The sequence below is a fragment of the Odocoileus virginianus genome, chromosome 9 (genome assembly GCF_023699985.2).
Source record: "Odocoileus virginianus isolate 20LAN1187 ecotype Illinois chromosome 9, Ovbor_1.2, whole genome shotgun sequence".
Classification (NCBI taxonomy): domain Eukaryota; kingdom Metazoa; phylum Chordata; class Mammalia; order Artiodactyla; family Cervidae; genus Odocoileus; species Odocoileus virginianus.
This window is the reverse complement of record NC_069682.1, coordinates 62,553,911-62,579,825: the sequence shown is the minus strand read 5'-3', so window position 1 is coordinate 62,579,825 and position 25,915 is coordinate 62,553,911. Positions and strand designations below refer to the sequence as shown.

Below are 25,915 nucleotides of genomic sequence, written 5' to 3'. Positions count from 1 at the left end.
TCCATCTGCAATTTTAGTTCCTCTTTGCCACGTAAGGGGATTTAGTGACAGGTTCCACAGATTAGAATGTGGGCATTTGGGGGGAGCATTATTCTGAATACCACTCCTGTCCTCAGGGAGCCTGGGGTCCACCAAGGGAGACAAAATCAGCGTGGCATTCGCCATGAAAGCCAAGAAAAAGGGACACTTGACCCAGCTGGGATGGGAGCAGGAGGTCAGAGAAAGTCTGGAAGAGATGATGGACTGGCTGGGATGCTGCAGATGAGAAGGAGTTAGTTCAGTGGGCATGGAGGTGGGCGGCATCCCTGGAGGAAGGAACAGCATGTGTGAAGCCTGGAAGTGAGGAAGAGTGTGTGTGTCCTTGTGGCAGAAGCCTGGGGAGAATAGTGAGGCTGGAGGCCAGGCTGGCTGTTTTCTGAAGGCAGTGAGAAACCTGTGAGCAGGTTTTGAGCAGGATACTTGCAAGGCCAGATTTGCATTAAAAAAAAAATTTATTTATTTGGCTGTGCTGGGACTTAATCATGGCACATAGGATCTTCGATCATCGTTGTGGCATGAGAGATCGTTGCTGGTGGTGCTGGTTGCTCAGACGTGTCCAGCTCTTTATGACACCTTGGACTGTAGCCCCCCAGGCCCTCTGTCCATGGAATCCTCCAGGCAAGAATACTGGAGTGGGTTGCCATGCCCTTCTCCAGGGGATCTTCCCGACCCAGGGATCCAACCCAGGTCTCCCACATTACAGGCAGATTCTTTACTGTTTGAGCTACCTGGGAAGCAAGATTGTTAGTTGCAGCATGTAGGATCTAGTTCTCTGATCAAGGATCTAACCCAGGCCCCCTGCATTGGGAGTGCAGAGTCTTAGCCACTGGACCACCAGGGAAATCCCCAAGGTTTGCATTTGAGAAAGATCACCTTGGGGTCCTGTTGGAGAAATGGCTGAGAGGGAAACAAGAGATGGAAAACCAGTGATGAGGTGATTCAGTAGAAGACGTGATGGGGACCTGGACCAAGGCAAGGCAGGGGAAGATAGCAGAGGGAATGGGTTGGTGAGTTGTTGGAGATGAGAAGACTATAGGATGCAGCTGACAGTTGCTTGTGGGCAGGAGAGGCAGGAGGAAGGGGCAAGATGATGAGCAGATTTCTGGTTTCAGAGTCTGACTGGATGAGGGGGCCAATCACTAAGGTAGGGATGTGGGGAAGGAGTAGGCTTAGGAGGGTATGTGTTGATGGTCTGTTTCCATTTTTAGTATATGTACTGCTGAAGCGAGCACTGATGGTCTGTTCCCAATAAACACCTAGGGAAGGCATCCTTGATATATGAACATGGGTGCTTGTATCAATTATACCAACTTATATCAGTTAGTTATAGCTGTGTAACAAACCACTCCAAACAAGTAGTATAAAACAGCAACCACTTATTATCACTCATGTGTCTGCATATGGTTAGGGCTTGCCTGATCCAGGCTGGGCTATGCAGTCGCTCAGCTTCAATCTGCAGGCCTGCACGTCAGCTAAGTGGCCAGATTTGGGATTGCTGACCACCCCTTTCCTTCTGGCCTGACCTGAATGCCTTCCCTTGTTCTTCTACCCTACCTTGGACCAGCAGATGACAACCGAGCAAAGAGCTGCAGGAGGTGAGGGAATGAGGATGTCTTAAGGAGGAGCATTCTAGGCAGAGGCAACAGCCAGTGCAAAGGCCCTGGGGTGAGATTGTGCCTAGAGTTTGAAGAACAGGAAAGAAAGCAGTGTGGCTGGAGGGGGTGTGCGAGTGGGAAGGAGTAGCCGAGGAAGTCAGAGTTAGCAAGGACCTTAGTCATACGGGGCCGGGAAGGTCCTGGGAAGTGGCCACTACTCTTATTATTATTGCTGCTATCAGTTTTCATCTTTTTCTCCTGTCCCCCACAGGACCCCCCATCCCTGGACGCAGCCATCCAGCACGCCCTGGCAGGCCTCTATCCCCCTTTTGAAGCAACAGCATCTACCATCCTGGGTCAGGTGTTCCGTCTCCTGGATTCTGACTTCCAGGGCGATGGACTGAACTTCCTCCTGGATTTCCTGATCCCTGCCAAGCGCCTGTGTGAACAAGTGCGTGAAGCAGCATGTGTAAGTTGAAAGGGACATGGGGTCAGGGTACAAGCTCTCCCAGACAGGCTGCAGGTGAGCAGAGAAGGAAGTGGGCTGGTATGTATCTTGTTGAAGAGCATGAACTGAGGACATGGGATGGTTTTCAGGTATTAATTGCTTGCCCCCCAAAAAACTTCAGCCCCATAGATGGACAGGAAGGTCACTTGGGCCTTTACCCTCTGACATGTAGGAGTCAATCACATTTGCACTTTGAATAACAAGGAGGGAGGCCTGGGTAAAGCATCTGTGTGGATTCTCTGGCCCCCAGGAATTGATACTGTGGGCATTGTCTAACTGTCTTGACTGAAGTGGGGAAGCTTCAGTGGAAATAGTAGAGAATGTCCCAGACTTTCCCTGAAGCCCGTGTGGTATCAGAACTCTCACTTTCTTCCCTGGATGTTGAATGAACAAATACCAACTTTGATCTATTAGTAGGGACTGCCTAGAGCACCTGGTTGGCTCAGTAAGAAGGAATTCTCTGAATGGTTAATGATGTCTGCAGTGTTTGAGGGTGCGTTAGAGATACTAGTACTTGTCTGACGCTTTGTGACCCCATGGACTGTAGCCTGCCAGGCTCCTCTATCCATGGGATTCTCCAGTCAAGAATACTGGAGTGGGTTGTCATTTCCTCCTCCAGGGATCTTCCTGACTAGGAATCGAACTCACGCTTCCTGCATTGGCAGGCGGATTCTTTACCACTGAGCCACCTGGGAAGCCAATGAGACTCCTTCAAACCCAGATCTCAGGGAGCCCTCTCCTGAGGCAAAGTGGAAAGAAAAGTGTTTTAGGCAGAACTCGCTGGCTGCAAATGACAGATCCTTACTTAGATCAGGACAAGGTGATCCCGACATGGGTCTGAGGTCATCCACTGATCAGACCCCTTTGGGACCTTGTCTCTTGTCTCTGCTACTGCTTGTCAGGATCATTCTTACAAGCTAGGTGTTTCCTCGAGGGTGGAGCCTAGGGCAGCACCAGGATCAAATCCTACCTTGAAGAGGAAAATGAACTCTTCCCCATCAGTTGCAGATAGAAAAATCTCAAGGGAGGATCCTGATTGGCTGGGCTTGAGTCTTGCATCCATGCTTGGACCAATCATTGAGGCAAGGGGAACGCGGTACCAGGACTGGCCAGGCTTGGATCCTGTGTCTATTCTTGGACCAATTATTGCAGCCAGAGGAATGGATTTGAGGACTTTGCAGACTTGAATCCTATGCCTACCTCTGTGCTCAGAGGGTGGAGATTGTTTTAAGAAAAGGGTGGGGAGAGGCCTTTGGAGATCAAAGCTTCAGATGCTTACTCATGGAACTTCCCACATCCTTTGCAGAGTTGCTGATTCTGCCCTGCCCTTCTGTTATTCAATGCCCACCCCTAACTGCTCCAGCCTCAAGAATTGCTAGGAGCATCTTAGGTCCTACTAGCCTTTCCTGAGTTGCTCATATCTGTCAGGGACCTGGCACATCAGGAGCAGAAATAAATGGAGGAATTATGTGCATCATTTCAGTGATAGAAAAAATTGAACGCAGCAGCTAAAAGTTCAGACTTAGGAGGCTAGAATAAGAGATGGTTGGAACTGGAAGGAAATAGGTCATTTCATTCTAGGTGCTTAGCACAGTGCCTAGCACATAGAAATAGCTCCACACACATTCACTGTTCTTGGACGAGAAGAAAGAATCTTGCTGAAACATTGCAGCCAATTTCCACATATCTATGTTGAGATTATTTAAGCTGTATCCTCCCCATCCTTCCCTCGTGGCTCAGTAGTAAAGAATCTGCCTGCCAATGTAGGAGATGCAGGTTCGATCCCTGGGTCAGGAAGCTCTCTTGGAGGAGGAAAAGGCAACCCACTCCAGTATTCTTGCCTGAAAAATCCCATGGGCAGAGGAGCTTGGTGGGCTACCATCCATGGGTTGCAAAAAGTCGGACACGACTGAGCCACTGACCATGCACGCAATGGCTCCCCATCTTTATTTCTTCTCCCTAACAAGCTATACATCTACCTGCTTCTTTTATTTGGCCATTAAAACTGCATTTGCACTGTTCCTTTTCCCATTTCTTCTGGGGGCAAGGATCACAACATTTAGATTTTTTATGTTTTAAATTATAAACAATTTTAATTGTAATTATAGGTGAATTTGTGTCACCTCAGAGCAGGGAGTGGTGGCATGGAATTAATGTATGTCCCCAGGGGTCAGGTGCCCCAGGCTCAAATCCAGTCTCCATTGCTGTGAAGTTGGGGGATCCATGTCCCCTCTCTGAACTTCAGTTTCCTTATGAGGAAAGCAGGAATGTTAATAACACAGGATGTGTGTACCTTGCTGAGATGATACACACAGCTTAGCACAGAACCTGGCATGAAGAAATTGCTCAGTAGCTGCTGGCTGTTACTTGACCACTCTTTCCTTTCTCCCTATGAAATAAGAATGCTCCGGCCTCAAAGTCTGCCTTTATAACCACCAGCACCCAGACAGACAGCCACAATCAATGAAGTCTAGGGAAACTGGAGACAAACATATGGCTGATTCTAAATGTGAGCACAAGTCCTGCTTTGGCTGCTTTTCAGCTGTGTGATAATGAGGCTTTTTTTTTTTTTTTTTAAACTATCTCTCTGAGCCTTGGTTTTCTCATCTGTAAAGTGGGAATGATAGTTCCCAAACTCCCTGCACTCCTGAATTACTGTGAGTCAAATAAGATGGTCATAACAGTCATTTCTATGGTGATTTGCTATTTGCAAAACACCACTCGGCTGTTTCATCTCATTCACTGAGAAGTGGAGGGAAGGGGGAAAGATGCTGTAAACAGCAGAGGTCTATATGAAGAGGGTGAAATAACGCACAGACTTGTGGTTTGTGGATAGAAAGTTTCTTGGAGACAGCCAAATCTGCAGTATAACTGAAATGAACTGGCTTATCAACAAGGCAGTTACAGGTGTGGTCAGATCTCATCATTCCCCCAATTCATAATTCCAGGAAACACCTTCTTGATTTGCAGGACGTTCAGTGTCACTCTCTCCAGCTCTCCCATACACTCATCCAAATTACATGAGATTACTGGGGCTTATTTGATCCGCAGGAATCAGACTCTTTTCCAAAAGTCAGGAAGAGAAAGACCTGTTTTCAGTTTGGTGGAGCTGTTGTTTCTGTTGATGCCATTTGGGGTCACTGCTGAACACTGCGCCCGCACAGGGCCAACTAAGTGACTGAGCATGCACGAACATCTACTTATTATTGCATTGTTTTTTAAAAAAACATACATGTATTTATGATCTCACTTAATCCTCGTACCAACCCAATAATACCAATGTGTGTATTGGTATCTGAGCTCAGTCACTCAGTTGTGTCTGATTCTTTGTGACTCCCTGGATTGCAGCCAGCCAAGCTCCTCCATCCATGGGATTTTTCCAGGCAAGAGTGCCTGAGTGGGTTGCCATTTCCTCCTCCAGGTGATCTTCCTGACCCAGGAATTGAACCTGCATCTTCTGCATTGGCAGGTGGATTCTTTACCACCTGGGAAAGTCCTAATTATACCAATATGCATCATTATTCCTATTTGCAAATAGGGAAGCTGAGGCTCAAAGAAATTATGTCATTTGCACAAGTTAGCAATTCAGACCTTGGAACCCATGTCTCCCTGGCCCTAAAGTGGAGCGTTCAACTTGAACTGGGTTGAGAGGAGTTTTGATGGTTGGAGAGGAGAAGGCAGCCAGCAGGACAATCCTCATGGAAAAGGCTCTTGCTAACTGGGGCCTGGCACTCACAACTTTTTTCTCCCTTGGCCCAGTAGGTGAGGAGGTATTGATATTTTCAAGGTCAGGGCCAGGACTAGGGGGAGCAAGAGGCATGGAGGTCCTAACGTTGAAGGAAGTGCTCCCTCTCGGGGCTGCGTGACTTGCAGGATGCCAAGAGTGGGGCTTCCTTGGATGCTGTGTCCTAGGCACCTTTCTTGCCTCACCTGAGTCCTAGACCTGTTCAACGTTCCTTCTGGGAGAGGGAAGGAAGAAACCCATGGGTGGGGCTTTCAGAGCATGATTCTCTGATGCTGTCCCCCTCCTCTCTGCAGGCCCCCTACTCACACCGCCTCTTCCTGCATGAGGGCTGGCCACTGTGCCTGCGGGATGAGGTTGTGGTCCACCTGGCACCCCTCAATCCCCTCTTACTGCGCCAAGGTGACTTCTACCTCCAAGTTGAGCCCCGGGAGGAGCAGTCCGTCTGCCTCACGATCAAGTGCCTCTCTGTGGACCTCCGCACAGTGGACACGAAGCCAGTCCCTGAGTCATCCTATCCTATACTTTTCAGCCCAGCCTGGCTGGAGGCCATCAACGGTGACTCTGAGGGCAGTCCCCTACACAACTGTCTGATAGCTTCAGAAGATGGCATGGCCCCTGTGCCCTGGACCAAGATAACCAGCCCAGAGTTTGTGGATGACAGAGCCCCAGCAGTGAATCTCCTCTCCCCAGCCTGGGAGTCCCTTCAGTTAGAGGCACTGGATTTGAGTAGCTCTCAAGACCTGCACCAAGCCAGGTGCCCAGACAGCCAGGTGCTGCTTGTCCGGAGTTTGGGCAAGGGCAGGACACACAGGAACAAGTACCCAGGCCTCATCAAGGTGGAACAAGCTGGACCTGGGGAGGTGGGCTTCAGGGTGGACAGTGTGGCCAGCCAGGACCCGGAGGGAGAGTATGTGGCTCTTCTGGACTTTCCCCAAGAGAGCAGAGAAGGGTCTCCCAGTAAGGAGGTGGTGACGCCCAATGGGTGTCCTTTGGGGGTCCCAAAGGAGCTATCTGGAACCAAGGAAATCCCTTTCTCTCAAAGGATGCTGCCTCTGTCAGGGGCCAATGGAGAGCCTTCCTTGGAAAAATGGGCTTGTGAGAAGGCTGAAAGCTTGGGGGAGAAACCCTGTGTTTGGGGCTCAAGGAGAAAGGCTAATGATAAAGTCCCTACCCAAGACTCAGAACACCAGTCCCGAGAGCCATACCTCAGCATCTTTGTAAACCCACTGCATTGTGCGTCTGGCCTTGGGACAGGTGCCTCAGAAGAGCCACCGGCCAACACAACACAGGGCATTCTGGGAAACTCAGAGAACATGGACCAGCTCAAGCCAGGACCAAAACAAGCATCCTCTCCCCGGCTGTGCCCAGTTTCTCCTCTTGCTGCTCCAGCCTCTGAAACCAAGATGGAAGAGATGACCAAACAGGGCAATGGGAGACTTGCCAAGCCTGTGACCAACCGCGGTCAAAACACTTCCTCTTCCGGGTCGCCCACTCCTGGGCTCAAATTCTCATTCTTAAAGGGGCAGAGGCAAGCGCCTCGGGCCTCGGAGAAAGCCTCGCTCCAGCATGACGGACCCTGGAAAGTCTTGTGTTCACTCTACTCACCCAAACCCAACCGAGCCAAGTGCTTAGGGAAAGGTAAGATGCCCGCATACTCAGCTGGACAGGGCAACTGTTCTATGGAGGTGATCAGGTGACAAGGTGGTATAGGATGTCAGGGCTGAGATCCACTTGGGCTGGGTCCGTCTCAGGGGTTTAGAGCACGGGGTGGCATGTCAAGAAGCTCAAGGTCTTTTGAGCCTGTAATTGAGCAAGATTCTGTGGTTGTGCTGAGACAGCCTGAGTCTGTACCCCAGCTTGGCCATATACTGTCTGGGTGACTTTGATCAATGACTTAACCTCTGTAAGGCCAGGTCTCCCCCTCTGTGCAAAGAGGATCTCATCTGCCTCCTCTAGTTGTTTTGAGGTTCAAGGACAATACCAGTAGTAAGGAGCTTAGCACAATGCCTGCCACATAGAAGGAGATCAATACTGTAAGCGCTTATCGTTAGGCAGAATGTGAGAAAATATTTTCCCTGGGAAAATCCATCTTCTGCAATATTCTTTGTTGTTTACCCGCAGCTGGAACAACTCAGACCAAAACATCTGGCCTAGACGCTGACTCAGACCCAGTGACCGAGGAAAAGGCTGACTTCCCAGAAGCTTCTGCAGGCCCTCCAGAAAAAAGCCCCACTCTGGAAAAGGACCCCCCAGGACTTGAGCCCAGGATTGGGGCCCTGAGCGTGGAGATCTTCCATTCCAGGATAGCATGTCTGCCAGGTCCTCAGGGGCTGTAGGGGCGAGTGGAGGTGAAGGGGAGGGAGCTGTGGGGGCGGGGATAGGGGTGGCTGAGAATCTTCAGATGTTGGTGGGTGTGGGGGAGGCAGGGAAGGTCCTAGATGCCTGTGTTCTGGACCAGGCCTCCCTGGAACTCAGATTCTTCATCTTTCCAATGAAGGAGGTTAAAGCAATTTCTAGGTATTCATTCATCCATCTATCCATTCCTCCCTCCCTCCCTCCATCCATCCATCTGTCTCACTTCCAGTGAGGCCATCAAGGCGGATGTCTTAGGTCAGGTTCCCTAGAAGCAGAGCTTAAGACAGGGATCCTTGGGGTAGTGATTTATTTTCCTGAAGGTCGCTCTCAAGGGAAGGAGAGTAAGGGAGGCAGGGCAAGGCAGGGGAGAAGCTAAGCCAGGATGGGACCTGATTTTCCAGGGGCGGGGCAGCTCTGGAGCATGAATTACATCACAGAGATGGTTCTATCTTAAGGTTCAGGAGCTGACCTTTTGTACACTTGGATCTGTGAGTCATCAGCTGCAGGCTGATCCTGGGATAAGGATGCACGTGAACCCGTGATCCAGTTCAGTGGAGGGCAATTCTTCAGACAAGGGGGCATCTCTGGGCCAATTTACAGCCTGTAACTACAGCCTCTGGGGGATGAGTGCTCTGACCTGATAAGGGGGGTCTGATTAGGGCGTCAGCGTCATCCAGTACTGAGAGTGTTATCACTCTTGTTTAACATTTATTCATCTTTGCAATAAAGATTTATTGAGCACCTACTGTGTGTCAGACCCTGGGCTTAGCACTGACACTTCAGCAGAGAACCAAGCCTGCTCTCAGGAAGCATATTCTGGGAGTAAATTCAACAAGTTATTACAGTAGATTATTATAATTCACTCTAAAATGTGACTATGTGGCATTACAAGGAGCTTTGGGAGGAGAGATGAGGCCCCTGGGGTGCTTGGGGTAGAGGAGAGGTCGGTCAGGCAAGACTTCCTGAAGGAAGTAATGTGAAACTCAGTTCTGTAGTATGAGTAGGTGTTCTTTGTGTAAAATGGTGGGGATGGTGTTCCAGGCAGAGAGAACAGCATGTGCAGAGTTCTCGAAGCAAGAGAAACCACAGTGCTTTCTGGGACCTGACTGTCCTGCAAGTCTGTTTTATTTCACAGACATCTAAATTTCTGCAGACATGTCCTGGGGGACACCGATCTATCATTTTGTTTTGTTTTCCTTTTTAAAAAGATTTATTTATTTACTTGGCTGCCTCGAGTCTTAGTTCTGGCGTGTGGGTTCTTTGTTGTGGCGTGTGGGCTACTCTCTGGTTGCAGCACGTGGGCTTAATAGTTGCAGGGCTGGGGCTTTTGCCCGTGGCATGTGGGATCTTAGTTCCCCAACCAGGGATCGAGCCTGTATCCCCTGCATTGGAAGACGGATCCGTAACCATTGGACCACCAGGGCAGTCCCTGCTCTGTCATTTTAAAACTCCTGGGGGGCATTGTCTGTCTTCCTGGTCATCTTTGTTGCAGCTCAGGCTGTTTGTTCCTATATTCGTGCTAAGTTGCTTCAGTCGTGTCTGACTCTTTGAGATCCCGTGGACTGCAGTCCGCCAGGCTCCTCTGTCCACGGAATTCTCCAGGCAAGAACACTGGAGTGGGTTGCCATGCCCTCCTCTAAGGGATCTTCCCGACCTAGGGACTGAACCTGCGTCTCTTATGTTTCCTGCATTGGCAGGTGAGTTCTTTACCACTAGCACCATCTGGGAAGCCCTGTCCCCATATTAATTGTTCACAAAGTCTCACAGTCCTTCTATGTTCTAGATGGTTGCACCCATGTGTAAGGCAACACTTGTGAAGGTGGTTGAGTCTGTTGAAGGCTTCATGAGCTCCAAAGGGTCTCGCACACTCCACACTGTGGAGGGTCATACCTGCATGGAGTCCACAGTGCTCATTGAAGGGTGGCCTTGAGTGAGGTGACTCTGGGGGTCAGGGCTGTGAGCCCAGGGTGCGGGAAAGGCCCAGTTTCCAGCGACCAGGGCCTCTTTCCCCTTGCTATACTTTTCCTTCCCCATGGTGTAAACAGGCTGTGCTGACTCCCTGGGCCTCAGACTCTTGACCCTTGTGGGGGGTGTGGGGCACACTGTCTGGATTCCTGGAACAGGAAATAGTCTGTGAAGAACTCATGGTTAGACGTCTGCAAGAATAAATAGTGGGACTTCCCTTGTGGTCCAAACTCTGCAGTGCAGGGGGCACGGGTTCAATCCCTGGTCAGGGAAGATCCCGCATGCTGCGTGGTATGGCCACAAAAAAAAAAAAGAATAAATAGTGAGCTGTCAGCTGTGGAATGCACACTCACCACATGGGGGCTGAGATGAGGACAGAGATAATGGCTGTTACCACAACTGCTGTTTATGAGGCCCTTGCCACATGTTAAATGCTTCTCAGGAGCTGTTTCATTTAGTCTTTGAAATAACCTAATCTGCTCAGTATTGTATTCTCCCCATTTAACAGATGAGGAAACTGAGGCTCAGAGACACACTGACTTGTCTAAGGACACAGAGCAAGTCAGTGCAGACCTGGGACTTCAATTCCTGTCCGTGTGAACCCCAAAGCTCATGCCGTGAGCTCTATTCTGCTCAAGGTGCCCAGGGCAAGGGGTGCCCAGAGGAGGGTGAGGCTGCCTCCGCATGGAGGATGGTTTTGGGGATGACTTTCTGAAGAAGTAGCTTTTGTACTGGGGGTCTTGAGGGATGAATAGGAGTTCAGATGGAGAAGAGAAAGGGCATTCCAGACAGAGGGACCAGTACAGGCAAAGCCTAGAGGCCACAGAGCAGGTTCCTATAGAAGGGGCTCCACCAAAGTGCTCACTGCTCATGTGTGTGCTTTCTCTTCCAGGCGGTCGGGACAGGGCGGGGCGGCCCCTGCTTCTGGTGTCGACCACCAAGGGCCCCTGGGAGGCGCCATGGTGCACTGCCTCGGAGGTCACCAAGCTGTTTTCTTACCTGTGCACTATCCCCAGGTAAGGGGCTCGGCCAGCCTGACGACCCTATGGCCCCTCGGCCTCTCAGCCCGGAGCCCAGCACCAGGTACCATATGAAGAGACATCGCATCCTCTTGGTCCTGAGCCAGATGCTGGGAAAAAAGCAGGACAGACCGAAAAAACAGGATAGTCCCTGCCAATGGGGTGTTCCCAGGCTGGCGGGGGACATGGATGGTATGCAAGGAACCAGCCATGGACCAGCAGCTCTCAGGAGTGTTAGTGTGGTGAAGAAAACAAGGATATCGTAGATCAGTGGCTCTTAAACTCAAAAGGCATCAGAACCATCTGGAGGGCTGTTAAAACAGATGGTTGGGCCCCACCTCCAGAGTTTCTGGATCAGTTGGTCTGCATAAGACCTGACAATGTGTATTTCTAACAAGTTTCCTGGTGATACTGATGTGGGTGGGCTGCAAACACATTTTGAGAGCCTCCATTGTAAAATGAAGGGCGAGAGGCAGTTAGTTTCAGTTGGGAAATCAGGGAAGGCTTCCCTGAGGAGGTGATAATTGAATTGGTGATGGACAGGGAAGCCTGGCTTGCTGCAGTCCATGGGGTCACAAAGTCAGACACGACTGAGAGACTGAACCGAACTGATCTGAATTATAAATATTTGTTGAACAAATGAAGGAAAGGGTGAATGGGTGAAGGAATGAATAAGTGAGAGAACAAGAGAATGAGTGAGTGATGAGTGACCAGGCTTATTTCTACCACCACTCCTTCCCTCCACCTCCCATAAGACTTCAGATTGGACTGCTTGGGGAAGAGACACCATCTTTCCTCCAAGTTGCAGCGCCCAGGCTGGAGTGGGTGGGGGAGGGACTCGTGGGACCCTTTGAAACCTCCACCTCCAACTCCACCCCATGGGAGCCAACATTGCCACCTGCTGGCCACAGATTTTTCTACCCTTTGTCCAAAGAGGATTGTTTTCCCGGTCTGAAGGGGAGATGGAAACCACCCCCAACCCCCACCAACCTGCTGTGGGACCTGGGAGTGGTAACTTTCCCTCTCTGAAACACCCCCTGAAAAAGGGGGATGACCAAGTGGGCTGTGAGGATCAAGCATGATCACAAAAAAGGAAGTGAGGTGCAGTGTGAATTGCGCATTTGTTGTTTTTCAGTCACTCAGTCGTGTCCGACTCTTTTCGACCCCATGGACTGCAGCACGCTGGGCTTCCCTGTCCTTCACCATCTCCCGGAATTTGCTCAAATTCATGTCCATTGAGTTGGTGATGCCATCCAACCATCTCATCCTCTGTCATCCCCTTCTCCTCCTGCCTTCAACCTTTCCCAGTATCAAGGTCTTTTCTAATGAGTTGGCTGTTCGCATCAGGTGGCCAGAGCGCTGGAGCTTCAGCTTCAGCATCAGTGCTTCTAGTGAATATTCAGGACTGATTTCCTTTAGGATTGCACCTGGGGATTTCCTTTAGAACTGGGCATGGGGTTCTCATATGCTGGGCTTGCCTCTCCACTCCTGTTGTGAACCTCCAATGCTGGGCACCTGCCCTGAGCCAGGCTTCATGCTGGGCCATGCTGGGGACCCCGATCCTCCTATAGTGGGCCTTGACCTCTACGGGTGTTCGGGCTGGCAGTGGAGGCAGGTGTGGAAATGAACCTCCCTCCCAGTATGGGCATAGCCAGAAGCAGGTGAGGACATGAAGTCAGAGCCCTGGCCTCACCTCTGAGAGCCTGCCCTCACTATGTGCTCTGTCACTGCCCAGCACCTCAGTTTCCTCTCTCAGGACTGTGATAACAGCAGACATTGACATCCCTGTTTTTCTGCATGGTCCCTTAGTATTTTACCGGAATGAATCCATCAGTCCTCACCACAGCCCCCGGAAGCCTATACTATCATTAGCCCCATTTACAGCTGGGAAATTGACTCCCAGAGAGGTGAAACAATGTGCCCAGGTGACTGCCACAGCTCCACATCCCACACTGGCCACCCCTGGCTTTGGTCTGTGACTTGGGTGGTTTTAAGACTTGAAGGCAGTCGGGGGTTACTTTCCCAGTCTGATTGAATGGCCAGGGTACTTGGAACCACCGACTGCCCGGCTCCACTCCCTACCCACTGGACACATTTCTTGGGGGACAGAGGAGGGGTGGAAGTGAAGCATCGTTATTTTAACAAGTTCTGACAATTGAGCCTGTTTGGAAAATCCCAAGGTAATCACTGAAAAGTGCACTGTGAACTGGTGAGGGTGTTTGGGCTGCAAGTAACAAACTCTAATTCAAAAAGTCTTATCTGATAAGTAAATGTATCAGTCTTTGTCTCTGCCTTATATCTCTTTGTAAGAACATTATAATGGAGAAAACGCCTTTCCCAGAAGTCCCCCACAAACATCTCCTCACATCTCATTGGCGAGAAAATGTCACATGGTCCCTATCTAAATTGATCATTGGCCAGGAGAATTGGGTCAGCTGTTGGCTTCAACCAATCAGAATCCAGCCAGCCCCTGGGGGAGGAAGGGATGTGGTTATAAGAAGAAAGTTAGGTTCTTGAACAAAATGAGCCTTCTGCCCCAACAAAAGCGGTGAATGAAGGTTGGGTGACTCACCTACTGCAACTGGGATAGTAGCATATAGTTTATGATTGTTAGGGTGTCTGAGAGGGCTGTGCGAGGTACTGTAGGAGCCCTCAAGAGGGCAATAAACTCTGCCTGGAGAAGAATCATGGAGGGCTCCCTGGAAGTGGTGTGTGTTGAGGGCTTGGGGAGGCGCTGGAAATTTGTCTTGCAGGATGAAGAGTTCAGTAGTATCCAGGCTTCTAGCGGCCAGCTTCCCTCACCTTCCACTGGGTCGTTCCCCTTCGAGGGCCCTGATTCATCCAATAAGACTGCCAATTCTGTTTACCACCCACAGGCCTGAAGATAAAACTAAAGGGCTGGCAGTTGTGATTGATGCTAGGAAACAGCCCCCACATCCTGGTCTCATCAGAGCCCTGCAGGCCACCCAGGTGAGTGGAAGTGGACAGCCTCAGCCTTCCAAGTCTTAGAAGCACTGGAGGCCTTTGGATATTCACAGATCTTGGGGGTTCTCAGAGCTAGGACCAGAACCCCAGGCAGGGAACCTTAGTTGCAGATAATAGAAACCCCAGCCTAGGGGATTTCCCTGGCGGTCCAGTGGGTAAGACTCTGTACTTCCACTGCAGGGAGCTTGCGTTTGTTTCCTGTTTGGGGAACTAAGATCCCACATGCCGTGCAGCAAAAGAAACCCCAACCCAAACATGCTTAAAGACAAAGGTCATTCATCGGTTGATGTGACTCAGTCTGGAAATTAAATCCAGCTTCAAGTATGACTTGATTTGGGGGCTCAAATATTGTCACCAGGATCTGGTTTCTCTCCCCATTTCTGGCTCCATTTCTCTGGGAGAGTGCCATTATCAGCCAGGTCCCACTCTTTGTGGCAGTGTGGTCCCCACCATCTCTAATTTCATATGGTCTGTCATTTAAGTCCAATAGAAAAGAGCAATTTTTTCCCCAGAAGTCCCAGTAAAAGCTTTTTTGAGGGTCTTCTTTGCCCCCGTTGGCTCAGGTATCCATCCATCAGCCAATGTCTGTGGTCAGGGGGCTGTGACATGCTGATTGGCTTAGGTTTAACTCACATAAACCTCACCAACTGAGAATGGGGCAGGGAAGAGATTCATGACTCACCAGTACAGGCAGCAGCATAAATGGAAGTTTGGGATAAGCTCACCTTGTGGTCTGACCTCCACCCCATCTCCTCCTACTTCTCCCTTTACGGATAGGGAAACTGAGACCCAGAGAGGGCAGGGCACCAAGAAAGTTTGCAACCCAGCTTGAAGCTGCTGTTCTCTGACTTCCAATGACTCCCAATGAATCATTTGACTCATCCTCCAAATAAGGATCCCAGCCCTCCCTTCCATGTGGATCCCAGCCATGGGGAACCCTTACCCCTGTCCTCGTGGCCCATTTGCCTACATCTTAGAGGGGAGGCTCGGTGAGGGCCTAGGCAGATCAGCTCTGAAATGGTTCTTTCTGACAGGCGCTGGTCCCAGCCTCCATCCGTGCCATGCTCTTCCTGGGGGAGAAGGAGGCAGCTCTCCAACTGGAGGCACTACCTGACATCCAGGTAAGGGGCAGGCAGCATCGGTTGAGGTGCAGAGGAGTTGGGCTTCAGCTGAGCTGGGGTGAAGAATGGTGGCCCTGGAATAACAGAGTGCCGGTCAATTAGATACGAGGCCTGGATGCTACGAGTCTCCTGCCCAGCCCCCATGGTGTGCAGGCGTGCTCAGTTGCGTCTGATTCTTTGCGACCCCATGGACTGTAGCCTGTCAGGCTCCTCTATCCATGGAATTCTCCAGACAAGAATACTGGAGTGAGTTGCCATTTCCTCCTCCAGAGGATCTTTCCGACCCAGGGATCGAACCTGTGTGCCCTACATTGGCAGGCAGATTCTTTACCACTCAGCCATCAGGGGTGCCTACAGATTTCTTGGAGAATCACCAAAGTACTGATTAAGTGGTTCTGGGTTGGGCCTGGGATTCTGCATTCTAGCATGTTCCTAAAGTGCTGCTGGGGCTGCTGGTCCGTGGAGCACACTTGAAAAACCAGGGATGAAAAATGGGCTCCAGAACCCCACAGAAGTCTCCCCACCCCAAGCTTAGGTATCTGGAGCTGTCTGTACCATAAGCTTCAAGCTTCACGACCTAGGAGAAGCAGTCACCTAGTCCCTGCTCTGCGTCTTTGTGGGTACCGTTAGGATTTGGTGACCTTTCTCAACATCCCCAAGAACATCTTCATGGGTCTCCAGAAAACGGTACAAGGATTGCAGAGAAGTTGCATGACAAGGGCCAGCTTTAGTCGGTTTGTGTCATTGCCTGGACAACTGTGCTGGAAAAAGCCCAGCTCAGAGGGATGGAGTGCCGTGATTGATTAATGATGTCTGCCTTGATCACAGGCTAGGAGAGTGGCAGTATGAGCAAATAATAGCTATTATTTGCTCTTCCTTACCCAGGGTCTGGCTCTCAATTTTTATTGATCAGAGTTTCCATAGAAAATTCTTTGCCCAGAAAGCAACTCTTAAAGCCAGGGACAGCCTTACCCATGGGAGGTGGAGAAATGCTGGGACATGGATCTGGACAGGACCTTGTCAGACATTGGTCTCTACATTGAGTTACCTGGTCAGAATGACTTTTTTGTTTTTGGTCTGCAGGTAGAGGTGCTGACCTCACTGAAGGCCCTGAGCCACCACGTGGATCCCAGCCAGCTCCCTACAGCCCTGGAAGGCCCTTTCCCCTACTGTCATGGCGAGTGGGTGCAATTCTTCCAGGTGTCTATCATCACAGCCCTCACCCCACACCCTCATCCCTTCTCTTTCTCCGTTCTCTATCCTGTTCCATGGATCCACCTGAGCTTATCTGGTTCAAAAACAGTCATTCAACGAACACTGATAATGAGGGTGCAGAGTGGAGTGATAAAGAACTCAGGCTCTGGGGCCAGATGGCCTGGTTCCCAACCCCAGCTCTGCTGTGTGAACTTGAGAAGTTATATACTTCTCTGAGCCCTTTTGCTCTATGACAGAATGGGGCTTAAGAAAAGTACCTCCTCTGGGGGCTAATGTGAGACTTGAGTTAAGGTGGATAAAGAGCTTAGAAGAAAGAGTGCCTGACACATGCTAAGTGTGATGTGAGTGTTTCCTGCAAACACATTTACAGGCATCTGCTTTGTGGACGCACAAATCTTGGGGAGGTGGGGGTCTGGTGGGGGAGGCAGGCGTGCTCCCTCCTGTAAGAGAGAGGAAGTAAGGAAACAGCCAGGGGTCTGCTCCTTTCCGATGTGACCTCAGTCCCTCCTCACCCCAACCCTGCGAGGGGGCATCTTATGCCTGGCTTAGCACATGAGGGCGCACAGGATGGGCACGACTTCTGCAGTGGCACACAGGTGCTTATAACCACTCGAGGACCAGTGCAGAAAGCCGGCCCTGGGCTTTCTCCAGACCAGGGCAGCTTCAGCACTATTCCTATTTGCAGCTGGATGATTCATTTTGGGGGTGAGCTGTTTGTGCACTGTCACATGACTAGTACCATCCCTGGACCCTACCCACTCTGACAATATCATTCTCCAAATGATGACAACCAAAAATGTCTCCAGACATCGCCAGGTGTCCCCTGGCATGGGAGACCATCCCCACTGAGAACCACCGGTCCCTAGTCTCACGTGGCTGTTTGCTTATTTGCTTTTGGCCTGCGTTCTTTTTTTTAATTGGGTCTATTTTCAAACAGACCATACGTTCAAAATCCAATTAGTACAGAAGGGTATAAACGGAAAAATCTCTTACCCTACTTGTCCCACAGGCCCCCAATTCCCTTCTCCAGAGATCTCCAGTTCCTCCAGGGGCTTTTAAACTGTATTTTTGCTTTAATGCCTTCCCTTTAAATAGAATCTTACCTATAGACCCAGCCTATAGAGGCTTCCCTGGTCGCTCAGATGGGAAAGAATCTGCCTGCAATTCAGGAGACCTGGGTTCAATCCCTGGGTCAGGAAGATCCCCTGGAGAAGGGAATGGCAGCCCACTTCAGTATTCTTGCCTGGAGAATCCCAAAGAGAGAGGAGCCTGGTGGGCTACAGTCCATGGGGTCACAAAGAGTTGTACACGACTGAGTGATTAACATTTTCACTTTCATAAAGCTGATAATGAAGATGATTAAGGATGCTATTCTAAGTGCCTGGCACAAATAAAGCCACAAGCTTCTAAGGCAGGAACTACTGTGCTCCCATTTTATAGAGGAAGTGGAGGCAGAGGAAGGAAGAGAGGTTAAGAAACTTGCCCAAGGCCTCACAGCTAGTAAGTGGTAAAGCCAGGCTGAAGTGGGACCCTGCCATCTCGCCCCTCCTACCGTTCCCTCCCCCACCATATCCCCAGTGGCCTGGGAGCAGGTCAGACCTGTCCTCTCTTTTTCCCTCTCATTTCCAGCATGAGTAGTTCTTAAACTGTGGTCCCTGGACCAGCAGCATCAGTATCACCTGGGAACCTGTTAGCAATGCATGGTCTCATGACCACCCCAGAGAAACTAAGCCAGAAACTCGGGAGGAGGGCTCAACGGTCTGGGTTTTTGGTTTTTTTTTTAATGATCTCTTGATGTGGACCATTTAAAAATTCTTTGTTGAATTTGTTACAGTATTTCTTCTATTTTACATTTTGGTTTTTTGGCCAAGAGGCATGTGTGATCTTAGCTCCCCAACCAAGGATCAGACAGACCTGCATCCCCTGCATTGGAAGGCAAAGTCTTAACCACTGGCCCACCAGGGAAGTCCTTCAGCCTGGATTTTAACTGGGTCTCCAGGCGATTCTGATGCAGCTAATGTTTGAGAACCACCAGCCTGCGTGTCCTCCTGGTGGGTGGAGGGGAGCGGCCCCCTCTTCGCAGGCTGACACCCCCACTCTGGGCCTCCTCTTGTGCAGAAGCTGGATCCTTTCCTTGCTGACCTTCGCCAGGCCTCCTGCCTGCTAAAGGCTTCCATCAAGGAGTTCGAGAAGGGTGAGCCCCCTGGAGGGGTGCAGGTGAGCCAGGAGTCGGAGGTGGGAAAACCACAACACACCCCCAATTCCAAGGACCAAGGGCTCAGTGCAGGAGCTTTGTTTTCATTCATTCATTCAGCTGATCTTTATTGGATAGTTACTATGTGTCATATCCTGGAGACCCAGCCTGGGCAGATCGACTTGTCCCTGCCTTCATGGGGCTCATGGTGCAGTGTGAAAGGTCATCATTAAAAAAAAAAAAAGTAAACAGAAATGGACATGTCACTACAAGTGATGCTAAAGGCTGTGAAAGTAATATTGAGAATAATGGGGAAGGAGGGTACTGAAGCTGAGCCTTGAAGGATGAGATGGAGCCCTGGGAACAGGAAGGGGACTGTGCTCCAGGTGGAAGGCAATCACGTTCAAAGGCCCTGAGGCGGGGCTGTGCTTGGTATATTTGAGCAAGGAGGCCAGTGTGAAACAAAGTAAAGGAAAAGGAGGAGACCTTCTGGGCTCACAGCTGTATCAGGGAGAAGCTGGGTTGGGATTTGATTCTAAAGGGGAAGGGCAGCTGCTAGAGAATTCTAAGTAGCAGTGGGATGATCATATGGGCCCTTTGAGATCTATCTGGTTGCCATACAGAGAGCAGACTGCAGGGGGAGCCAGGATGCTGTGGGGAAATCAGCAGAGCCCTGGGATGGGTGTCCCACTGAGACATGATGGTGCTTTGACCAGTGAGGTTGCCATGGTGATGAGAGGAAGCTTGGCTTGCGGAGATGTTTTAGATAGAAAGGATGGACTTTCTATAAGACCTTGAATGCCAAACTGGGGAAGTCAGGCAGGATCAGGGTGTGGGGAGCCCTGGAAGGTTATAGAAGAGTGGGAACTGAGCCTCAGGCCACTTCCCTACCCTGGCAGGAGGCCTCCAGGTGTCTGAGCAAGTCCAAGGAGCTGATGGAGGCCGTGCTGAGGGACCCAGGCCTGATGGGCCTCCAGCGGGAAGGCGGAGCCACCCTGGCCAGGCTGCGACAGGAGGGCAGCAGGCTGAACTTCAACCCGGATGTCAGGTGCGGGCACCAGGCTTTCCCTCCCCTACCCCATCCTGTCCCCTGGGCTGGGACTCAGAGCTGGGGCCACTTTGCTGAGGGGACGCATGGGGTGAGCTCCAAGGAGGTCCAGGATGGGGTGTTTGCGGTGCCCATATCCTGAGCTGAGGCTTGTACCTTGGCAAGTTCCTTCTCTGCAGCCCTCCTAAGCCCAGGCATTGGAGGACAGGCTCCCCCACTTCCGTGACCATCATCAACCAAGCACTATCTCTGACCTAAACCCTGGGATGAGTGCCTTCAAGAGCTTGTCTCTTATTCCTCATAAGATTACATGAGGCCTGCATCCTCCTATTTGGCTGATGGATGCTGAGGCTGAAGGGAAATAAGAGCCAGGCCACGTGAGCACTAACCCCCGAACTGCCCTGCCTTCTCTGGCAGGGGCCTGAGAGAACTTCACAGTGTGTTAAGGTCTCAGAACCACAGAGCAAACAGTGCACATTCCTAGAAAGTACCAATTTTCTTAAATTTAGGGATGGGGGGCGGCAAATCAGTAATTAAATCAGCCAATAATTGTAAAAATTTTATCTCTGTTAGAACAAGCACAATTACAAAGTTTGCATGTGCTTCCAAGAACTTTTTGTTTATTTAACCAACCCCAAGTAGCACTTAGTATGAACACAGCATTGTTCTAAGGGCCTCAAGAATGTTAGCGTGTTTAATTCCCACCCATAAAGTGGATCCTAGTACCGTCCTCATTTTACAGTGGAAGAGCCTGAAGCTGAGCGAGGGGAAAAGTGACTTGCCCAAGGTCACACAGCTAGGACTTGAACCCAGGCAACCTGGCCCAGAATCTTGAGCACACCACCCTGAGCTATGCCCAAAGACAGATTCATGCAGATAAGAGCGCTGGGCAGCAGTGGGCCCTAGTCCTGGAGGTGGAGTCATCTCCCTGCCCCTCACATGGCCTGGCGGGGCTGGCACCGCCTTTCCCAGCACGCCCCTGCCTCACTAGGCGGGCTCTGGGGCCCCGTTGGTTCTCCATAGGCCCCTCCAGACTGCTGGCCAGCAGCAGCTCCACCAGGGGGCGCTGTGGTCCCATGTGAGCCACTCTGCGTTGTGGTTCCGCAGCGCCTGCCTGCCCCCGACTTCCTCCCTCCCTTTGCCAGACAGCCTGGCATTTTCCATCCTGTTCACTCACCCTGGGTGCTCACCCATTCCCTGGAAGGGCAGTGACCCATGGGAAGCTGCGGTCAGATGAGGCTCCCTCCAGGAAAATGGACTCTCCCCTCTCTTTTACCTTTTGCTTCTAAAGGATCGCTAGGGCAGAGGGTGCAACCACCTTGTGAAGTGGGTTCTGTTATCCCTACTTGGTATAGCTGAAGAAACCGAGACACAGAAGGGCTGAGGAATTTGCATAAGCTCCTCTTACTAGAAGGTAGCAGGCCTGGGGTGTGAACCCAGATCTGTCCAGCTCCTACCCAGATCTGTCCTACCTTCCTAGGGAAAGAGAGGGTCATTTGGTTTCCTGCTGTTGCTCTGGTCCTCCCCGTCCCACGGAAGGCCGAGGCTGAGGCCCAGAGAGGTGTGGGGACCTGCCCAAGGTCACACAACAAATCAGCAGCTGAAGCACCCGGACCGGGGCCACAGAGCTGGAGGAAGTTAGGGAGGCAGGCCTATGCTGGGCAGGAGTGCAGGGGGTGGGGTGCAAGGGATCGACCTCTTGGGTTTTCTCTCACCCTCCGTGGCCTCCCAGGAGCCATCTGGCCGAAGCCACCGCCCTGTACAGCCTTGTGGATGAGCAGCTGCACATCCTGGTCACTGTGTCCAACCACCTCCTGAGAAGGCTGGAGCTCCGTGTCCGTCTGGGCCGCCTGGAAGCTGCCATCCACCAGGTGAGAGAGGGGAAGGGGGCGGGCCCAGGGACCTGAGGGTGGAGGTGGGGCTTCTGCCGCTCCAGGCCCCGCCCCAGCCAGGTGCTTTGCTCTGGTATAAAGGTACCAGGTTGACACTTCTTGGAGAGCCAGGTGGGGGTTCTTGGAGCACACGACATGCACTCTGTAAGTGGGCTTGGTGACTGAGGACATAACATATAATTTTGTGTATTTATTTATTTCTGGCTGTGCTAGGTCTTCATTGCTGCACGTGTTTTTCTCTAGTTGCAGCAAGCGGGAGCTACTCTCTAATTATGATGCACAGGCATCTCACAACGGTGGCGTCACTTGCTGGCTCTAGGCTTGCGGGCTCAGTAGTTGCAGCTCCTGGGCTCTAAAGCACAGCCTCATTAGTTGTGGTGCACAGGCTTACTTGCTCCAAAGCATGCGTGATCTTCCCCAACCAGGGATCAAACCTGTGTCTCCTGCATCGGCAGGCGGGTTCTTTACCAGTGAGCCACGAGGGGAGCCCCCCAGAAGCTGCATTTCTTAAACACCAACTTTGTCCCAAGCCCTGGGCCCGAGCCTTTGCGACCATCACCACTTTTCAACCTCATCCCTTACCAGTGACACAGGGAAGACGTTAGGATTTCGCCTACTCACTGATGAGGAAACGGAGTCTGGGAGACGTTATGTCACCTGCCCTTGTCACACACCAGGGGGTCTGATCCTGGGGCTCACACCGGGCACCATCCTGTCCAACTGCTGGGGCCTGGAACCACCACATCCCTGCATGCTCGGGGTTGTGGAGCACAGGGTGCCCGGAGCCAGACGGCCTGGATCCAGTACCAGCTCCAGCACTTACTAGTAGTGTGATCTAGATAAGTACTTAACTATTCAGTGCCTAGGTTTCCTCATCTGTTAAATGGGGGATAAAATTAGTGGCTGCATGGGGCTTTGTGAGGATAAAGTGGGTGAGTATGTGCCCTTTAAGACACCCCAGAATACAAAGAGGACTCGTGGGATCGAGAGTCATTTTACCCCGTCTGTCCGTCATTGAATCCTCCTGTCTCCAGAATTGGGGGGGTGGGGTTTCAGGCCAGGCCAGTGGGCCCCCAAATGACTGAGGACAAGACCTCAGCCTCTCAGGAAACCAGGAAGCTGGCCAAGGGATATCTCCTCAGCAGTCCATCACGTCCAAACCTCCCTCCCTGCTCCAGGTCAGCCACTGGATGGAGCAGGAGGGAAGCCGGTGCCTGCAAGTGCTGACCCCCAAGGACGGAAGCTTGGAGACAGTGGAGAAAGCCCACGCAGAGTTCGAGGACTTCTTCCTTCAGGCTGCGGTGCGTTCCTGAGACTGAGTGACAGGATGGGAGCAGATGGAGAGGACCAGAGCAGGGTGGGGGTGGCATTGCTGGGAAAACGTGCGGAGGTGGGAAAGTGCTAGAAAGTTGCTCGAGACAGTTAGGGAAGCAGCTTGCATCACAAAGGGTTCGGCTTAGATATTGTCTCCTCCAGGAAGACTTCCCTGACTACCAAGTCCAAAGATGACCAGTCTCAGAACCCCTGATGGATTTCTTAAAATACAGATTCCAGAGTCCTACTCTAGCCCTACTGAATCAGTCTGGAAGGTGGGGGGAGTCTGCCTCCTTGATGTGCTGAGCCCTGGGGCCCAGGGCAATTCAGCTCCTGTTTTAGCCCTCAGGGAACTTTCAGGCCAGTTTTGGTTTTTTGTTTTTTTTTTTTTTTTTTGAGGGTAGGTTGGAGGGGCAACAGAGAAATAGTCAGAAAGTCAGAAAGGGAACACTGGTGACACAGATGAGAAGCTTCTAACCCAGACTCTGGGGTCAGGGAATTTCTCCAGAAGAAGGTGACACTTAGCAGAGTCCCAGTGGGCAAAGTGAACCCCGGGTTCCCATTTTATAGATGAGGAAACTGAGGCTCAGGAAGTCTCGCATCTTGGTAGAGAGGCTGAAGCTGAATGGACACCCTCCCCTCCCTGCTCAGGCCCAGTACCGCCGAGGCCTGGAGCTGTGCAAGCAGGCGGCCCAGCTGGCAGCGGCCGCCAGGGCTGGGGAGGCAGGAGGGACTGAGCTCCCGGAGCTGGCAGCCTTTGCCTTCACCCAGCGGGCCTTCCAGGCGAAGCTGACCCACTTCTACATGGCAGCTGAGCGGCAACGCACAGACCTGGAGACGCTGCTCCATCTGCACCACTTCTGCAAGAAGGTGAGCCTTCCAGCGTAGATTTCCCACCCCTGCTCCCCAACTCCTGGGAGGAAGGGTGGGGGCAGGGAGTTGGCCAGACACAGCCCTAGGCTCTCTTCATTCCATAGTCCCATGAGGAGGAAAGAGAATTAACTGCATTTTCTGAAAGGGAAACAAGGTTTGCAAGATGAAGTTACTCTCCTAAACCAGGTGCAACTGATCTCTGAACCCAGTTTGTCCCACTACACAGGAGCCTCCCAGGGACACGAACTCTCAAAGGACCCTCAGAAAACATCTGCTTCTTAAGTGATGGGTTTAGGGCCAGGTTGTTGTCATTCAGTCACTCAGTCGTGTCCCACTCTTTGCGACCCCATGGACTGCATCACGCCAGGCTTCCCTGTCCTTCACCATCTCCCAGAGCTTGCTCAAACTCATGTCCATCGAGTTGGTGATGCCATCCAACCATCTCATCCTCTATGCCCCCTTGTCCTCCTGCCCTCAGTCTTTCTCATCATCAGGGTCTTTTCCAGTCAGTCAGGTCTTTGCATCAGGTGGTCAAAATATTGGAGCTTCAGCTTCAGCATCAGTCCTTCCAATGAATATTCAGGGTTGATTTCCTTTCGGATTGATTGGTTTGATTTCCCTACTATCCAAGGGACTCTCAAGAGTCTTCTCCAGCACCACAGTTCAAAAGCATCAATTCTTCAGCGTTAGCCTTCTTTATGGTCCAACTCTCACATCCATACATGACTACTGGAAAAACCATAGTTTTGACTATATAGACCTTTGTCGGCAAAGTGGTGTCTCTGCTTTTTAATATGCTGTCTAGGTTTGTCATTGCTTTTTTGGAGCCTGGGGATTTCTAAAAATCTGATCAAAGTCATAGACTTTCCCTCCATATGTAGACCTTTGCAGGCAACTTCATGGGGTGAGAACCAGGCTGAGAACCTTGATCTCGTCCCACCTCTCTGTTGCAGAGTTGGGGCAACAGGAGGAAGAGGGGTAATGCCTCGTGGGCTAAGGGTATCTGGAAGCTTCTCTCCCTTGTTTATTAAATTCAGCCAGTTTCAGCCCCATCAACCTTCTCTGGAGAAAGCAGACTAGCTCCAGCACTGAGGCCTTTGCACTGGCTGTTCTCTCAGGCTGGAAAACTTTTCCTCTTGACGGGCTGGCTTCCTGCCTCTGGTAACTCTCAGCTCATATGTCCCTTCCTCACAGACGCCCTGCCTGAGCCCCCAGCCCCTGCCCCACCTTCCCCGTTCTCTCTCATCACCCTGTGCTGATGACTTCATGGTGCTCTTTGTAATCTGAGCTTATCCTGTGGCTCCATCACCTGCTTGCCTCTCCCTTATCTGTCACGGTGAGCTGGGCTCCCCCAGCAGGGACCGGGTCCGACTGGGTCCTGGTTCTATCAGGGTGCCCGGGGCAGGGTCAGCACCCAGAGGAGGCTCAGTAATCGGTTGCATGAATGGAGGAAGAGGAAGGCGTCTGGTGGAGGGAGGAGGGCTGGGGGGCCGTGCAGGAGGCTGAGTCTGTCGGAGGCCATGCAAGACAGGAGGGGACAGCCTTAACCTTCATTCCCACCTGGACTGTCTCTCGGTGTTCAGCCTGGGTAGGCCCCGTTCTCCTCTCTGGCTTTGAATTTTAATGCGCACAATAAGCAAAATGGGGCAAGATGGTTTCTGAGGTCCTGTCCACCCCTGTCTGGCTTGGCCTGGAATATCTGGTCCCAGACAGACAGACAGCCGGACGGCTCGGTGCTGGGCTCAGCCCCAGATGGAGAGCGTGCGGGCAGCAGCTTTGGCACTAAATAATAATAACACGATTGTACCGCTAAGGGAGATTTATGGAGCCTTTTCCCAGCCATGAGCTCAGTGTGCTTCCGCGAATATGAAGCCATTTATCTACAGACAAGTTCCTTTAATCCGCGGAAGGATGGTTTCCTCGGAGAAAATGGTTCTCCAGTCCCCACTGCCTAACGACTTGCTGTCGGCTTCTAAATTAATGGAGAGAAAGATTATGTTTTTCACGAGCTGCTGGAAATGTGTTGGCTCCTTTGAGGCCTGCAGAC

General features: G+C 51.4%; 1 protein-coding gene across 1 annotated transcript in view; it reads left to right on the top strand.

Moving 5' to 3' along the window:
• KIAA1755 (KIAA1755 ortholog) overlaps positions 1-25,915 on the top strand; it is a 38,708-nt gene that overhangs the window by 10,755 nt on the left and 2,038 nt on the right. The window contains exons 2-13 of the mRNA XM_020909298.2: positions 1,906-2,103; positions 6,181-7,525; positions 8,009-8,206; positions 11,100-11,223; positions 14,103-14,196; positions 15,246-15,332; positions 16,416-16,532; positions 18,666-18,764; positions 19,641-19,789; positions 21,522-21,660; positions 22,860-22,982; positions 23,647-23,865. Of these exons, the coding sequence (XP_020764957.2) occupies positions 1,906-2,103; positions 6,181-7,525; positions 8,009-8,206; positions 11,100-11,223; positions 14,103-14,196; positions 15,246-15,332; positions 16,416-16,532; positions 18,666-18,764; positions 19,641-19,789; positions 21,522-21,660; positions 22,860-22,982; positions 23,647-23,865 (2,892 nt within the window). The remainder of the gene's footprint in view (positions 1-1,905; positions 2,104-6,180; positions 7,526-8,008; positions 8,207-11,099; positions 11,224-14,102; positions 14,197-15,245; positions 15,333-16,415; positions 16,533-18,665; positions 18,765-19,640; positions 19,790-21,521; positions 21,661-22,859; positions 22,983-23,646; positions 23,866-25,915) is intronic.